The following is an 18,908-nucleotide window of genomic DNA, read 5'->3' as shown; positions in this document are numbered from 1 at the left end:
TATATATATATATATATATATATATATATATATAAAAATACTTTGCATTTAGGTCAACGAAAACATTTTGGTTTGTCAATATGCTCCATCAAAAACTCCACAAGTAGAAAAGTTTTAGTTTCACCTGGTTTAAATCTGGAAAGAATCTTCTTTAGGGAATCTTTTGCTATTTAACTATTAATTTATTATTTGAAAAAATAATCGACAGATTGATTAGCAAAATAATCTTTAGTGGCAGTGGCTAGACTCTACCATTTTTTTCCTTTGTCAAACACCTCACCCCTAAAACTTAATATATCTAACTTTGAACAGTCTTCCCTCTGACAATTTGTCCACTCTTCATTGTGGAAGTTGTAACAGAGGGAAGTTAGCGTGAGCTGGCTGCGACTGGGTTAGGTTAGTTCAAAAGCTGACTTCTCATTGCATCCCTGCTTGGTTTTTATATTTATTTATGCAGCAAGATTCTTTAAACAGATGGCAAGTTACAAGGAAATGACTCATTATGTATGACAGATTTTTCATTTCCTGCACTACGAATGCAATGTTTGAAGTGACTATATTTGTTGTATAGAACATCCCCCCAAAAACTCAGATTTTTAAAAAAGTAAATCTTGAACAGAACTCTATCCACATAAACAAAATGTTTTGTCAGGCTGCCATGAGTGACTGATAAGACGTTCCTTCTTTGCTTGGAAGGACAGAGTAACACTTCCTCTCAGTTTACCCTTTATCTCTGCCTATTTAGGAGTTTAGCTGCATGCCAGCAGCAGCTCGGGACCGTTTCCAAACATAATCATGATATTAGCTGGATCCTTATTTATGTGCCACAACCCCTTCTATTTCTCCTCTTTCTCTCTCTCTCTTTGCAAACACAGAAGCACACCCATCGTTCATCCTTCTGCTCAGCCCCATTACATATGCATCCATCCTTCCCATTTCCCACTTTTCCAATCTTCTCCAGTTAGCTACAACAAACATTACATTTACATATTGATTTCGTAGTTTTAGTCAATGTAAATATGCTGTCATTACAGTAAATTTGAGCTTCTGTTAACATAAGCTCGTCCAGATCTGCACAGATTAAGGGTGTGATTGCATAATTAATGTGTGCGCTACATATTAATTCCCTCATCCTGGTCTTTCTCTAAAGTCTTCCTCCTCTCCTTGGTTTCTGAGCCCTGATTAAGTGCCTGTTTCGGCCTTTAAGCCTCCCATTGCTATTCACCCTCACAGACCCAGCGTTTGCTCAAAACGCTACTTAACCTTGCAGCTTATTGTAAATGAAGCCCCAAAAGTTGAATTCCCCCCCCTATCTTCTCTTTTTTTTTATCTGTTTCTCAGGCATCACTGTAAATAACTTTGTGAGTTACTGAACAACGCATCAGAACCTGGATTACCTGAAAACACTCTTGGCTGCTGATATTTAGCAGTTCCACTCTTGGGTGAAACAAGAGCTGCAATATGTTGCCTTTGCGCTTATTGACTGAAGGAAAAGGTTATGTAGTTTTTAATAAACGAAGTTGCAGAATACTGTAAGAAATCCTGTTAGCAGTTTCTCACATGTGATTTCAGTGACAAAAGAAAGCATGAACTCGGGCCAGATGACATGGAAATTATATTATTCTGTTTACCTTCAAGGCCAATGCAATGTATCACCTTGAGCACCCAATCTGAACTAAAAGTCCAGACCTAAATACAATTGAAAAATTGCTTCAAAACCCGAGCAGTGATCTTTACAAAGATGCTATAGAATCAAAATAAAATGGAAACCATGTGTCCTGTATTTGCTTTTTGTTTTTTACAAAAAACTTTTAATTCTACTAAAAGAAAAAGACATTTTAGATTGCAGGAGGAAAATTTCCACTAGGTAAGAAAATGGCAGAAAGGTAATTTAAATAGTTTTAACCAAGGTAATATTGCATAAATATAAAGTTAGCAATTATAGCTACAATTTCATGGTAATAGTAATGAACACTGAAGTGTAAACCAGAAATCCACCTGCCATTATGAGGGTAGGTGTTCAGTCCTAACATGTAATTTAGAGTTGGTGACTTTGTGCTGCTTTAGTTTGTATCACATACAAGTCAGCTTCAGAGGGATTATTGGGTTTTGAGGACCCCATAGGGATTGTTAGCCTCAAAGCAGATAGATAGCCTCCATGCTGCTGCTGTGCAGGTGGTAATCTTGCACGAACCTGCTGTGCTGATCGGCGCTCTGGCCAGACTTGTTAAGACACAGCCAGTAAAGTGGCCAAAAGGCCCCTTGAGGGATGCATCCACTTCGCTTGGGGCCAGAAGGCCACTCTCACTGGACAAGTTTCAGCTTGCCCAATGTTTGTCACAGATAATGTTTTTTTTTTTCTTGCATCTGTCTTTTCTCTTGTGTCATTACTGTTTTTGTGTGTTTGTCGTTTAGTGCACTTCAGGATTCACTAAATCAGAACTTCCTGCTGGTCATTAGCCATCGTGAAGCTCAGAGAGACTACAACCTCAATTTTCCTGGCTCCAAAACTATACAAGAGGTAAGACACCGCAATATTGTGCGAGCACCGAGCATGGCCCTACTCACAGACATATAAAAGTTCTCTGTAATGCACCCACAGGCTCTTACCTACGTGTCGGTTTTATTGCACCTGATTCTCATTTCCTCATATCACAGTTTGCCTTCTATTTGCCAAACATTGCTAGTCTATCTCCACCATCGATTCATTATTCATCACAAATGATCACATTTCGGAGCACATAATTACTCTCCCAGCTGTGGTCTTGTACAACCCCCCTCCTTTCCTCCCACTCCCTGTATACACTGCATGGTTTTCCGTCTTCCTCTGCAGCTTGCTGAGGGAGAGGCAGTTTAAATCACTAAACACTGTTTGATCAAGGCATGCGGGAGCACTCGAAAAGTCCAATCGTTTTCTTCATCTGAAACTAAACAGTAGATTTGGCTGCTTATGAAATATTAATAGCTACTCATCCTGGACCCTGTGAGGAGGTAGAACATCCTCCGATCCACTGGGTGTTATACCTATCTGCATGGAAAGTAGTTTAAAGGTTATGAAACACGAACATCTAAGCGTGGGTCAATGAGCCTATGCAGATGAGTGTGTATTCATGTGTTTGTGCTTGTGAGCTACTATCACTTGACTGCTCATATATACATTACTGTCCTGGACTCACCCCATCTGTGCAAGGGGCCCCGAGTAAACATTATTCATAATTAACAACAGTGGTCTGCTGTCTAATTTTGGGAAATATTTCTCACAAAGTAGAATCAGGTGGAATCGGCATGCGGCTTAACTTAGTTGAGAACTTCTCGTTCTAGCAGAGATCCACCGATCACTATTTAAAGATTTTCTATTTCTGTTTAAGATAGATTTTAGAGAACAAAGCTGATATTTCAAAATTTCCTCAGCATCTTATTTTAGCGAAGAGTGTGACAAGCCATAGTAAAATTTCTTTTTCCGTGTGTACTGTAGTATAGATATTGTTACCTTGAGATTGCCATAGAAACTGCTAACATTTTCCAGTCTAGCATGTTCTTTGATAAGGATTAAAATTCCAAAGCTTAAAGCACAGTAGAATGTTGGGCTCTTTGTGTGAGATTATCTTTAATTTTGGACTATACTAATTGATCAACATGAGACAAATATCATACTGTATGGGAAAACTGTGCAGCATTGCTGCTGCTGTAACATTATCTACCTCCCTTTCATCCTCCTCCTCTGTTTAGTGTATTACTTCAATGCTAAAAGAAAATATGCACTTGTTTATCAAGATTTCCTTTTTTTTTCAGCTCAGTCCATTTGATGTTAAAATCATTTAAAATCCTATGATAAGTACCAGGCTTTAGAAAATACACTTTCCTTTAATATCTTCTTGCATTTCTTTTTTTTTTCTGACTTTATTCTTGAACATCATAGTTACAGCTGAAAATGGCCAAATTGAACTCTCCTTTCCTCAGTTACAGCTTCCACACTGACGAGTGTTGTCAGTTGTAATTGGCTGCCAGGACCAATGATCTGATTGCTGTCATTAGATGTTTTTCTCCGGGAATCTGTAGTTTGTATTAGCTCCTTCTGTGCCTTTGATAATATAATTATAATAAGTGTCCTGCTCTTCTGTTTTGCTTCTTGCAGCCACTGTGGTTAATTCATGGACCCTCCAAGTAGAGTAGGAACGTATAATTAAAAGTCAGGTTTCTAGCAGAGCTTGTAATGGTGCTAATTAATTAAATTAGTCTGCCTAGCATCTTAACTGGAGGCCACTTTCCTCCCTGGAAGCTCTTCTCTCCTCTTTCGCGCTCTACAACTTTCTCCTCATTTCATCATCTCTAATTTTCTTTCGTACTACCACTCTCCTGTATAGCAGATGGTTTTGATGAGCACCCACTGTGAACCTTAAGTGTTGCTGCTGGGATTACAAACACAGGGGAGGGGCTCCTGTGGTGTGGGTGTGGGAGCTGGGGCCACAGAAAAGAGACTGAAGACTGTTAGCTTGGTGGGGGGTGGCGTAAGAAGCAAGAAGGGATAGAGAAAGGACAATGTGGGCTTAAACAGGCCTTCATGTCGTGGTCTTTTTCTTACACAAGTTTGTCTTTAGGCATCTAAAGGTTCCCTGCTGGGAAAATGAGACCTAGAACTTTAACCTGCAGACATCAAATGTTTAAGCAATGTAGGCACAGTCTCCAAAAATGCTGCTGCTGACGAGAAGTGTAAAAATATTCAGCCTCGTTTTGTGATTCAAGATTGCGCTGTGGATGGCAGCCACAGTAATTTAGTGTGCTGAACTCACTGAGAAGAAGCAGGTTCTGGTTCTCCTATGCAGAATAAAATGTCAAAGCTGCTTTGACTCACTTTCCACGATGAAGATGGCAGACACTTGTGAGGAAGGTTGTAACATTTTCAACCTAACTTTGTTGTACTCTACTTGGACCTTGCTAAAGTACTCTTTTCTTTTACCGGGTTCCTATTTTTCTCAGCTTAAGATTCACCATGAGACTTGTCTGTGCATATTGGTAAAGGAGGAGTAATATCTTGTTCTCCTTTTATTTATTTTGGCCCTAGAATATCAACAATGCTCTCTTATCCCACCCTTTGCCATTTTTTCTTTAACGTCTCTCTCAGTGGCCCGATTCAGCCTTTTTTTTTTTTTTCATTCATTCTTTTCCATCTCCTAAACCAAAGTTTGTGTAAGTTCTTGATTGGCATAACCAGACAAGAGTTTGGGTTGGGGTGGGCTATGTTACTGGCTAGCTTCTGAGCTAAGCTGCAGAGCAAATGTTTGCCAGGGAAGTACCGGGTAGAATAGGAATGGCTGCTGGGTCCCTATTTGTCCGTGACCAGACCGGTTGTACTGGGGATTCTCCCCTCGTCGCCCCCCTCAGGCCCCATCCCCTGCCCTGCAGCTGGGAGACATAGGGGACGAAATGCAGACAGGGGATGTGGGACTGAGAAAAGCAAGGCTGGATTGAAAGCAAAAATGAAAGAAAGGCATCTGGTGCTTAGATGGGATGAAGAGAAAGAACAAGAGGGAATGAGAGAAAGAGCTTGTGACTGTTTAATGGAAACCTTTCCTTCGCTTTGATTTGCTTCCAGCCAGGGATTATAAGCAATTGGCATTTACAATGATTGGATCGTTGATTTTGTCTTTTGGTGTACTGGCCAGCAGCTGAGTCGCTTTATGTTGAAGAGAACTCAGACGTATACACAGCTCTGGAAAAACGAGAGACGTCTGCGATGTTTCTTGCAAATCAGCATCTCTACATGAATGTCAGTCATTTTGTTTCAGAACGTTTTGGATTGCAGCAGAAACATACTTCAATATATTTAATAAAGTAAAACTTTGAGATGATGGATGGAAAGTTGCTATTGCACTCGAATGCTAGTAGTCCCTTTAAGCTCAGATTTCTTAACTATTCCTAATAAAATAGTGTTTTGTTATTGTAAATGATATCACCTCGATGAATTTGCTTTGTTTGGTATATCAAAATGCTATATTAATATTAGGTGATTTTTTTTTTTCTTTTAATGGGAATTTGGAAGAAACAAAATGATCTAGAATAGAATAAAAAACCTTATTCTTATGTTCAAACAGCGTTGGTGTCCAAACATTAAAATTCTTTACTTTAACCATAAATCATTTCAAAATGTTTTTCAACATTTCTTAGATTGCGGTTGGAAATATTAAATTTACTTTTTGTTATTTTCATTTTCTGTCTTCTATATTTTTACTAAGTTCCCCTTTTTGTTATTCATCTCATAATTTGTTTATTTGTTTATTTTCTTAAATATTGCAATGAAGGATTTTATTTATGTTGCCAAGTTTCAGTTTTTAAGAGCATGTTTTTCCAAATGCAGGTTGCAAAGGGCTCTAAAATATATTAGAGATTATATAGAAATAGAAGAATAAAAGAAAATACAATATAATTCCCTAATTTGTTTTCAGAGCTTAGTATGGTTTCCAGTCATATGATGGATATAGGACATATCTCTCTATTAAATGTATTTTTTTTAATTTTGAGTAGAGATTGCTAATCTAAAGTATATATTATGTTTCGATTGCTTGCAGTTTGACTTATTTACGACATGTCGCTCTTGGTAGACAGGGGGCAGCATTAGACAGTAATGCTTCATTTATGTAGTTTGTAACAAAAATTTGTAATTTACCTGCAGTATTTCTGGAAAGATGTCATACTTCTCTTGGGGTTATTTTGTTCCAAATTCCTTTTTTTTTTTAAAGATTTTTTTTATAACATTTTGTTGACATATGGTCACACCAAACTCTCATATTTGCACCATATTTATGCACGTGTCAGGAGAGGCCTGCACATATCCTAGCTGTGTGGTTTCAGGTAGGCAGGCCGGCTGTTTAGCTGTGTTTTCTTTCAGTGCCGGGATTAGACTGTCCTCTGCCAGGTGTCTTTCGCTGTCTGTCTCCGCTCCTCTCCGCCACCACCTCTCACCTTCCCTCTCTCTGTGGTGGGCGTCAGTTTGTTGTTTCTCTGCTGCTGCTTTAACCTCTGACTGCAGCCTCTTCATTACTAGTGTTTATGCCTCTCCTTTTCCTCCCTTTCCCCCTCTCTATTCATCGGCCGACCAGCCGGTCAGTCAAATCCCTGTAGCCTGGCTGGTCAAACATAGATATTACACTCTGTAATAACACTGGCCACCCGCTTTGACCCCAGCCTGCTATCTTGGCCACGACGTCTCTTCATAAGGACTGACTCTGAGCAGTGTGATATGGGATTTACAAGAGAGAAGCAAAGTGACTGTGCCACTCATCTATCATTGTTCTTTTATAGTCTCGCCTTGTTTGTACTGTAAATTGCTTTGCTCTGTCAGGTTCAGCACAAATATATAATATATTTTGGGTAAGAGGTGGATAACTGAGATAAAATATTTACTCAATCTCAACAAAAGGTGTTCATATCCAGATCTAATTACATGGGAAACAACCAGTAATAAGAACAGTGTTTGTCCTCCAAATTAATACATTTTGTCCTTCAGATTCTCCCTTTAGAGTCTAAAATTGCCTTTTAGTTTGTAGCATTCGTTAAATTTCCACATCCACGAGCAGCGGCCCTCAGTGTATTGAAGGACTCCTCTTTCTTTGGCGCACTTTACAAAGACAGGATTTGCTCCATGCATGAAGGGATCTCTTCTCTACAAAAGGTAGTTTTTTCAGTGTCCGTGTCCTGCCCCGCGGGGCCCGAAGTTCAGGATCTTCTCGAACAAACGCACCAGAATCAGCCATCATCGGAGCTCAGGAACTAACTCTGGGCTTTGATCTGCTTTGACTAGAGCACATTCGGGCTGGCGTGAGGGCTTTAAACCAACAACCCACTGGAGGGTGTAACACGGCGCTTGGTTTTAGAGCCGCTGCTGGCTGCTAACTGTTTAAAACTAAGGAATGTTATTAGGTGATGCTGATACAGGGTCTGCACATGAATGGGAGAAGAGAAATACTGTTCATTTCAGAGTGTGTGGCTGTTGTTGCTGGGAATTAGCCGAGGCATCCGAGGAATGCTGACAACACAGGCTCTGTTTTTGTAGTTTTCTTAACATCTTTTTCTTGTCCGCTCTCTGCCTCCTTCCTAATATTCCTGTTCATTTTATAGCAGATAGTTGGTAAATTGAAGCTCTATTTTTATTTGGGAAAAGCATTATAGAATGTTATAAACCTATATTAGTTTTAGATGTAATGATGGATAATCGGTAGGCATTGTGGCACCATGAGACTTAAAAGGTGTGCAACATTTAGTAGTTATAACACAGCTTTGTGTGCATAGTTTTATGACATTTCATGTCAAATTTAAACACAAAAATGATGACACAATCTATATGCTTCTGCTGCAAGAACAACCCAACATATGAATTGCTATAATTTATCTATAAGATGTATGTTTACCGATTGGGGCTATACATTTGATCTAAATTACAGTATAAGAACGCTGCAAGTTATTTCACTCTTTTAGGTAATTTTTGAACAGATGATTCTCAAACACCTTAAAATAAAAATTGAATCTGCACAGTGTGTCCAATCATCTTTGTATCCATTAAACTGCCTCCCTTGTGTTTTGTGACAGCACCTAAAGATCAGATCAGATTAAAGAGATAAATGGGACATTATGATATTAGATAGAATTCAATATTACAATGTTTATGCTTTTCTAATACTATATACCCCTTACCTGAAGTATAACAAGCTGATTAACTAGTTGGGCTGTCTGCTTCAGGAACTAGCCTGCAGCCGACTGCTTAACAGACAGACTTCAGTAATTATACTTTTAAGACATGGTTCTCTTAGTGAGATTGATTTCTAGTACTCCTCAAAGCTGGGGACACTTTACCCAACTTTTACAGACTTTGAAAAGACTGTTCACAGTAAACAAACTGGTTTTTGTGTCTACATAAACTTCTCAGTAACTTAACCTGCTGCTGGATCACAGACTATAGGGTTTTTCAAATCACATAAGGCCACCTAAGCACACCAATCTCTCATTGTTCGAAGGAATAAACATCCCAGTAGTAAGGCAAGGGGAGTTAATTTATACAGAACATCATTGAGTAAGACAGTTTAGTGCTGTACAGTGGCATGGAGGTAATGAAATTAATGAACATATATGATTAAAGAGGAAAAAAAACCCAAATAATTAAAATAATTTTAAATCTAATAGAGGTCAGCCTGCAAACTTAAACTGATAATGTTTACATGGCAAAGTGAAAGGCCACTCTAAATACATACGTTTTTATCTCTATATTAAAGGAACTTTAAGTGTTAAGGGTTTCAGCACTTTTTATTTTTAATTTTTCTGGGAATTTTGTTCTATATTAGTTGAGCTCAATGACTAGAAGCTACTTCTCCATGTTTGGTTCTGGGTATGGAGAGTAGATTTGAGTCAGAAGTCTGAGAGCTGAGGGCAGATGATAGACTGACAGCAAGTCTGTAATATGGTATTCTTAATCGGAGAAGTTCTAAGAATTTGCATGGGTTATATTTCTGTTTTACTCCCCCATAAAATAAAGGAGACATTGGATGGAACCTAGAAGTGACATGGTTGACTGAATTCTTTGTTTTATATCTCTCATGTTTTGAACATTTGATTTACATCCTTACTATAGTCATGTTAGAGGTATGAATTTGTATGCCAGGTTGTGAGGTTGTTGGTTGTGGGACTGACTGTTTTTATGCTTTGAGTGAAACTTCAATTTCATAACTTAAATCCTATTAACTCTATGTTCAAAACGTAAATAAGGTAATCCATTGATTGCTTTTATTATTATATATTTTTATATTTATTTCTTTTAAATATATTTTTCATCACTCTTTTAATTTAATTAGCCTGGTTATAGTATGAAATATGGCCAGTGCTGTTTTTATTGGGTATGTTTGTTTAAAACAACTGAGGTCGAGTTGTTCCCCCTCACACACGTCGTCGCTCCAATCTTCACCTCTTCTCATACAAGCAGATTTTTTTGCAACGACTCTCTGTGCTGAACGACTCAAATTAGCGCCAAGTAATGCTGACTACAGTTTGTTTTTTTCCCCCCTGATTAGTTTTCCACATATTACAGTTTATTTTTTGTCACAACCACCAGAGTAGCTGAACAAAATTTCTTCCAGCCAGCTGACCAGCAATGTGCAGCAGCAGGTTGGGAAGATGCTCAACACAGCCAGAGAAACTGCCACCCCTCAGTCAAATTTTCCGGTCTCTCAGTAAACAAATTTTAGATTGATTTAGTTAAGCTAAAGGAATTATTGATAATGTGGCAATAATGTTTTGTAAATAAGGGTATGTTTTACCAAATGTAAATTTTTCTGTTTTATTTTTTTCCTAGGTAAAGAGGAACATATCAGACTTGACCAACATCCCAGTTCGGCATCAGCAGTGGGAGGGATGGCCCGCGTCAGCGTCCGATGATTCTGTAAGAACCACGCCTACAGTCATTAATATACCAGATTTAATCATTTAATTTACTTCCATTTCCAACTCTCAAGGATTGTTTAATGGAATTGTGTGAAGTATTTGATATAAAACACAAAATGGGCTCGACTAAAACATCACTATTTAACAGGAGTGAAGCCTTTTAACAGCTCGGGGGGGAAAGCTGTGTGGAAACTTGAGGGTTGTATTTTTGATGTTGCTGTAATCTTTTCCTAAATATTGTGGTAGATTTAAAAATTTTCTCATGCAGGATATTCAGATTTCTTTTTTCTTTTTGTCATATTGCTCTTAAAAGTAAAACACAGATGATGTTTTACTATTAAGTGATCAGAGAGTGTGCTCAAGTACCCAGCCTGCAGTCAGCCACATATAAGTGAAAGTGACTTTATTGGTCCACAGCAACAGGTAGGGGAGGGTGTTCTTCTATGAATTCTCACCATAAAATGGTGCTCTCTCTTTCTCATACAGCACTTTCTCTGGCTCTTGTCGTTTAGGAATTCAGGGAAGATCTTTATAGATTTAAAATGTTTTAAATCATTCGTTATTATGACATAAGTTATCATCCCATACATAGGTCCAATTTATCACAAACGTAAGGATTTTCTTTTGCAGTTTGAATATTTTATATATCCTATTTTTTAATCCATGAAAGTTAACTCTGTTTTAATATGATTTTTAAAAGCGTAGCTCAGGTAGTTTTGAATAAGAAGCTGTTATAAGTTGGAGTTTTAAGCCTTCTTAAAGTAAGATGTTGAAGCTAATTAAGATGTCAAAGACCATTCCCGTCCCGTGTCCCCTATCTGTGGACATTAAAGCTCACATCATTGAGTCCCGCTGACCTTCCTGTCCCACGCTTGCTCTTCCCAGCCATTCTCTTTGCGCAGTGTCAAGCTGATCAGAGGTCGAACCCATACAGAATGTCAAAGAACCTTTGACCCCTTTTGTCTCCCCCCTTTTTTGACAGCATATGTGTTCCCATGCTAACTGTTTGGGATGGTTTATCATGCCACATTGAGGAGCTGCTGGGCACACATTCTTGGGTTAACCCCCAGCTAACGTTTTCCCTTTAGATCTGCATGGCGGCTGTTTGGTTTCGGGTCTTGTTGACTTTGCCTTTATTCTGAAATCCATACTTCGACACATGTGTCCTGTGCTATAAAAAGTGATCGTGTAATAAAGCTGCACAGTCGTGATTTATAAGGATGAGCTCGTTTCATTGTATCCAGTGTTTTGGTGAATATAAGCTATTCATATCTACTAGCTATTGTTGATATTTCAAACACTCAAAGTGAGAGAACAATAGCTGCACCTGACTTGTTATTAGGCTTTAAAGCATTAACAGTAAAAGCAAATACATGAGATCCTTTATGATGCACACATGGGCTGAGATTAAAAGCATACCCACCCTTTGACCTCAAAGAAAAATATTTGCTTCTTGCTTTTTTTGTTTTGTTCATCACAGTTAAGAGGCCAGTTTTTAAAGCCATCAAGCATCAAGCAACATATGTTGCTCCAATGCTTTTTAAATAGCAAACAGTCTTGGGTTGCAACAAAAATACAAATGTTAATTCTTGCCCTGAAAATTATTAAACCCATGTATACTGTAGGTCAAGTAATAGATAAAATAAATAATCTGCGCTTTATATTTTTTACATTAAGGAAGAAATGTACACAGATCATTTAGATACTTTTGCACACTAAGCTTATGTGTTAAATTCTTAAAGCTAGCATATTTTAATGTTCATTCATTAAATAATGAATAATGAATGTATTCAGTATGTCTTTTTTAAATTGAGAACATTTACTGGGTGATCAAAAATCACTAATGCTACACTTGGTGGCATCCTCTACAATTCTCCATAGATGTGTAGTTTTTAAATTGTACTGGTTTAAATTCATTGGCTTATAAAAAAACGTGTTATACATGATTTTCTTTTCTTCATCAATTTGAAATGAAACATCAATTTATTTTAAAGCTTCTTCTAAATGGTGAGGAGAACATGCCATTTGAGGTGTAATCAGAGGTGTCCAAAGTATTAATATTTATTACTCAAGTCGAAGTATAAATCCTACTTTTTAAAAACACTTTTGAAGAAAGAGTATCAACTTAATTTTTGAATCAATTAAAAGTGTAAAAATACCTTTTTTAAAACTATTTAAAGTATAAAAGTGAAAGTAATGCAAGTTAAGGACAGATGTTTTACTGCACTACCCTATTAAAGGAACAGTTTTCTATAACTCTGGATGATAATTTCCTTAGACTTCATTTTCTTAGTTTTATAACTAATGGTAACAATGTCAAATCTAACTTGAATGAGGATTTCTTTGGATATGTGGCAAACAAGAAATGAATTCTCTCCATAAAACAAATTATTTTGATGTTTTTTTTTTTTTGTTTTTTTATGCCAACAGGCCTTAACGAAAATGAGCTTAAAGGAAACAAAACTAACGAGTCTATTTTTAAAATTTAAGGAGTAGAAAGCAGAGATAATTGCGAAAAAATAAAAGGATAAGAAATGAAAAAAAAGATTGTCCAACCAATGTATAGATAGCCAAAATTTCTACTTAAGTAAGGCAAGAAAGTATTTGTACTTTGTTAATTGTCACCTCTGGTTGTAATATGCATGTTGACCACTTTAAACAAGGAAGCTTATAAACCAGGATGCAAATATTTAAAAGTAAAACAATTGATGAACTTAATCACTTATATTTATCTTCCTAAATGCAAAATCAGGAAGATGTTAGAGAACATTTATCCTCCGCACTTAAGTTTTGAAAAACGCATTGAAAATGTTATAGTTGTTTACTTCTACAAGAAAACATCAATCAATTCATTGTTAAGGATCTTTGCCAGATAAATATTGAGAAGGATCTATGTTTACTGATAAACTAGATGAAATGTATGTTTCATGCAAAAAAAAACAAGACATGAAACCTGTAGCCTGATATTTATTTTGGGGTTTTTATGTTATAGTTGAGAGTACAGACTAAAATTTGTATATTTTATTGCAAACCTTTTTAAAAATAATTTTCTCATGTTGCTAATTATCAGTACCTTAAAACTTCAATTTGATTTGCATTACATAACTAAAAATTTAGTGTTTATTGAAAATTGTTGCTAATTAAACAGCATAATAAGGATGTTACCGTATATATAGATAAATCGGTTTGTTTTTTTAAACTTTTATTTATTTAATTTTTTTTTGGTCTGTGGTCCTTAGCTCATAGCTGTAGATTTATTGGCCAAAGACCATGAATAAATTTGAGCTCCCTGTGCCAACAAAGGCCTGGTCCTTGGCTAACACATAACTGCAGTGTCTGTTTTTTTTCTTGTTTGAGAAGATATTAAAAAAAGCACAGAGAAGAGAGAGACAGAAGTGTAATAATGGCCTCTGCACTAGCTATAGCCCTCTTATTGAAACGTCTGAAGGTATTAACAGAGAAAGCCTGGGGCTTGGCTGGCCTAGTGGATGGATGGAGAGCCAATGTTAGTGTCTAGCTCATTAGCCCAGTCTCATCTCTTGGGATTTGGCCCAATAAACATGGCAGCTACAGACCCCAGATTACTTTTAGCTCCACACATTCTCCTGCTTAAAATGATTTGGTTGCTACTTAATTTCCTTGCAGCTCATATTTGTTGTTATCTGTGCTTTGTCTACGCCTTTTTACATTCTGGGCTATTGTGAATTTACCGCTGTTTGTTGATTGTGGTAAATATTGTATTAACTACTCCTACATGAAGTAGTTGGTCACTACTTTATGTAGGGTGTCAGTTGAAGTTTTTAGGAATAACATGAGTTGCTTTGACTAACATTATTTAACCTAAAACTATGAGTCTAGACCATTAGAAACATGCTGGGTCATTGTGGCACTGTTTTTTATTTTTTATTTAACCGACTATGTAAAATGATAAAACATTTTTAAGAATCACACTGACTGTATTGGGTTATTCATTTCTTATATTAGCAGTTATTCCTGAATAACTTTACGGTGTAGTTGTGGATTTGTTTGCCTTTTGAAGCAACCAGTTGCACATGTTTACGTCACTGTTTATCCACCTGATCAACCAGCTCATAGTTTCAGCTAAATTTGCTACCCATTCTTGTTCCTGAGAAAGTTTTTTAAACTGTTGTAATTTTAGTTCAGTGAAGTCACATATAGTCCGAGGGAAAGAAAAGAGTCTTGTAGAAACTCCTTTCAGTGAGCCTGGCTTTTGAATGTTGCATCATCCCTTCTCACTCTAAATCTGTTTTATTTTTTATTGTGCTCAGACTTATTTGTGGCCTGATGAAGGATTGAAACTGGATGAGGATGCATAACGCTCAGTTGGCACTAAATAATGGATTGGTTTATAAAGTTTACTCTAGCTGTTTGGGGGATGGACTTCACTGCCTTGGCTGTGTTTGAGTGATGGCCCTTTGGGCCAGGTCTGGAGGAGGTTGTACCCTAATATATTTAGCTGGTTCTGAATAGGATTCAAGTTTTTTTACAAATCCATCCCAATGTATTTATTTTGAGATTTCCAAATATTAGAAATATCACTTTTCAGTCATATCTTTGAATTCAGCACATTCAAATCCTTTAAATTTCAGCTGTTCATAACTTACCAACGGGCTAAACTCTTCCTGTAATTGTTTAGTTTTCGTTCCAATGTCATCTCGCTGTATTCTCTAGAAGACAGTTTATAATGTTTTTTTTTTTTTTTCTGAGTAGCCAAATAGAGGCTCTCTAGGAGACTCGCGCTGTCTTTGTGTGAATGTTTACTTTAGCATTTGTCTTCATTTTCTTTGGGTTTTACTGCATCATAACAGTCATGGTATTACTAGAAAAAGTTCCCAGTCAGATGCAAGTATGTTGGACTTTGCAATAGTTAAAACTTGATGGAGTTCATTTTACTCCAAGTAGATTAAGACAAATACTCTGGCATTATTTGCGAATACCACAATGTAGCTCTAGCTTCAAATTCCTCTTGATTCTTGAGGCTTTGGCAAAGCTCTGCTGAACAGTGCTGAGGATGACAGAGGTCTGTGCAACAGCTGATTTGAGAGGCCAACGGAACATTAACGTCCTCTGCTGTTTGGGAAGACTTGATCAAGCTTGGTCTGTTTCCAGCCGCGCCTTATCTCAATTGGTGCCGCTATGATTGGCAGTGCCTCCTACACACCTGGTGTAGTGATTGACAGCCAGTGGGACATCCGTATTGCATCCCGCCCCCTCCTCCCTGCCTGTAATTGCTGACATTTATGCAGTGTTTCATGGTGTTTGCTAATGTATTAATGTCGAGGAGCCTCCGAGGTGCCTCGCCTTGTAGGGCAGCGCCTCTCTCCATTTCCCTGCTGACATTAAAGGAATCCTTCTCCACCTGATAGGCGTCGGTGAAACCAAGGGTTTATTGAGGTGGGCCTGATGGTTTCCAGAGCAACAGGGCTCAACGGTAAGCTCAGGCACTCCATAACCCCCCCCTTTAATCGGTGGCATTCAGGACTAAATTAGCCAGTCTGACAAAATTTAGCTTCTAATGCAATTTTTGTTCAATTCAGTTAGTTCAATCTATCTTTACCTTTGAGCTGAGCTTCTGAATCTTTATCGTTATTCATTTCATATTCTGTCATTTTCCTTTTTATGAATTTTGTGCTAGGCGCATATTTTCCTAAAATAATAATAACACAAAAACATTATTTCCTCATAAAACAGGAATTAAATATTTGTCTAAGCCTTTTTATAAAGTGACGGTACTCTTGTATATTTTACAAGATAAGTTTTACGTATTTATTGGGGGTGCAACAACATGAAAATTGTCTGAAACCAAAAAAAAAGCCAAAGGCCAAAAATCAAAATACCAAAATAAATGATGTCTAATATTAGAATCATATTATTTTTGGCAGCAGTGTGTACTAACCCTAACTAAAATCAAGGCCTTTCAATAAATCAACTACAAAAATTCATAAATATTAATTTACCACGGACATTTTTTGTTATGCCCTTAACCTTGGTAGAATCATTGGGGAACTTTCTTGTGTTTCACCTTAATATAATATTTCCATACATCCCTAATATTTAGAACTCTATAGATTAGTCTCTTTTAAAAATGTGATTTAAAAGTAATTAAACCTGAAGGCAAATTAATCCCAAGATCAATCCAAATTGTGCATAAACTCTTAATTCTACTGTATTTGGTTCTGAAGTCATGACTCAGATCTAGTGGATACTACTCTTTTTCTTTTTTTGCACAAAATCCAAACTGGTTACTTTAGGTATTTAGGGATGAGTTAAAGAGATCATCAAATTATTGTCCTCAGAATTAGGTGGCATGTGATTTTATTTATTTTTGCTTATTCATTTAATTTATTTTAATGATTTCACCAACCCTCAGAAGACTGATTTTGATTGGCAGTTGTAGTTCCATTGTCATAACATTCACAATGTCAGCAGCTTTTCTGACATTGTGGATGGTATAGAAGAAGAAGAGAAATTAGGTTCATTTGGCAGGAACACCTTACAGCCAAACCAACGCTGCATACAAAATATTACATTCTGAAAATATAATATTAAGATATTTTTATATAGAGAGTTTCCATCATATTTATTTTTGCGGTCACCAAATTGTATGATGCAGCCATGTTGGCTAAGGTGACAAACTTCTGATCTCTCGCTGTGTTTCAATAGAGTCCAATATCATTACTTTCATGTACAGATGGATAGCAGCACTCTTTTGATACAGGTATTTTCCTTATAAACTCTTGACAAACTTATCTCATTTCCTCCTCATCTGTCTATGTTCTCCCCTTACTCGATAACTCCCATTCTGGTGTGAGGTGGTTTGGTTTGCTGTGATTGTGGTTGCCTTCAGTGCAGCTGTCAGTGGTAATTATCTCACACTCACAGCCAGACATCTAATCCAAACACTGCCTCCTCTAGAAAATAAGAAAAAGAATGAAACAGAGAGGGAATGGAGGGAGTGAAAAAGAGAAGAAGAGGACCAGGGAGGGAAAATGTTTGAAGGGAAGAGGTGCATGAGAGGTGGGGGAAAGAGAGGGAGAAAATTCTTTCCCTGTATCAGCCTTTGAATACTTAGAGCCTCAATGCAAGTGTTAATTAAAAGAATCCAAAAAAGAGGAGCCAGTTTCCTTTGTGTGGAGATGTGAGAGAGGGTCATTTAAGGGGGGCGTTACCCACCTCTTCTCCCCCGACCTAATGCCCTCCGGCGCTTCAACCTTGTTTCCACATTTTATCACTGAACTGCCAAGCTGCACTTATGTACTTCAACATTGGGGAAAGCCATCCGGTCAAAGCAAGGAAGAATACTGAGAAGCACTCAACTCAGTTTTCCCCATTTTCAGCTCCCCTCCTGGCATCAATGTCACTTCCAAACCCTTCAGGCTGTCCTTTTGTGGGGAAGTGATCTACTTTATTTAAACACTTATTAGGTTGTTGGACAAGTGCCTCTCATTGTGAAATGCAGCCTAAAGGGTTTCAATAATCGCTGTCAGGATTCTCACATTTGATTGCCCCTCAGTTAAAAGAAATAGACTTGGGGCCACTTGTTGTCTTCCAGGAGGATCAGGCCTCGTCTGGCTCTGCACCTACAGCCATCTGCGCTAATTCAACTCTTAAGGCTTAACACATATGAGGTCCTAATTGGCCGTGGCTTTTCTTAAACCAAGGAGAATACCTGTTCTCATATCAACATTGTATTTCAAATATTGCATAATTCATTATACATAGTCCTTTCTTTTAGAAATTGAAATCTGTAGCTTAAATACTGTTTCTTCCTTTTCGTTTTTCTTGTTTCAGTAGAAATGCACACATTTTGTGTTCTATGCCTGGTTTGCTGTTTCTTGCAGTTTTTACTTGGCCATAGGCCCTTTTTCTGAAGAACTTAAGAAGATAAAATTGCTCAGTAATGCCTATTCTAGCCTTTCTGCCATGAGCAGTATTTATTGTTTGATCGGATAGACAATGATTTGATTTTTTAGTTTTAGTTTCTTCTTCCTCTTAAGTGGTATAGAAGACAAAATGATAAAAAAAAAAGAAGTCTCCTTTTAAACAAAAAGAAAAATTAGTTTTACTAACATATTAATCAAAACTTGACTGATAGATTGCAAATGAAAATAGTGCACTATATATGAGGCACGGCTGCTGAAGGCACCAATGAACAGATGCACGTATTGACCAGTGCCGATACATGAGAGAAATGCTAATATTAGCCCAAAATACCAACTACGGTAGTCTGTCTACTTCTAGTTTTATTACTACTTTACTACCGAGTTAATATTTTAAACAAATTTTAAAATCTCTCAACCTTGTAGTTTGAATTGCATTAGTTTGCAGTCTATGTCTTAGAGGTTTTTTAGAGTTTGAAAATGTAAACCAGAGCACTTTTGCTGTAGTACGTTAAGCCTTCCTGTTCTCTGCTAGAAGTCTTGCTCTCTTAATCACTTACTGTCCCAGTAAGATGCAGACGT

The 18,908-nt window shown here is 37.2% G+C and overlaps 1 protein-coding gene across 1 annotated transcript in view; it reads left to right on the top strand.

Moving 5' to 3' along the window:
* Positions 1-18,908, top strand: part of faf1 (Fas (TNFRSF6) associated factor 1) — a 74,496-nt gene that overhangs the window by 15,032 nt on the left and 40,556 nt on the right. Inside the window, exons 7-8 of the mRNA XM_015399122.1 lie at positions 2,416-2,521; positions 10,337-10,423. Of these exons, the coding sequence (XP_015254608.1) occupies positions 2,416-2,521; positions 10,337-10,423 (193 nt within the window). The remainder of the gene's footprint in view (positions 1-2,415; positions 2,522-10,336; positions 10,424-18,908) is intronic.

The sequence above is a fragment of the Cyprinodon variegatus genome, unplaced genomic scaffold (genome assembly GCF_000732505.1).
Source record: "Cyprinodon variegatus isolate N-32 unplaced genomic scaffold, C_variegatus-1.0 Scaffold30, whole genome shotgun sequence".
Taxonomy (NCBI): Eukaryota; Metazoa; Chordata; class Actinopteri; order Cyprinodontiformes; family Cyprinodontidae; genus Cyprinodon; species Cyprinodon variegatus.
This window is presented reverse-complemented; position numbering and strand designations above follow the sequence as displayed.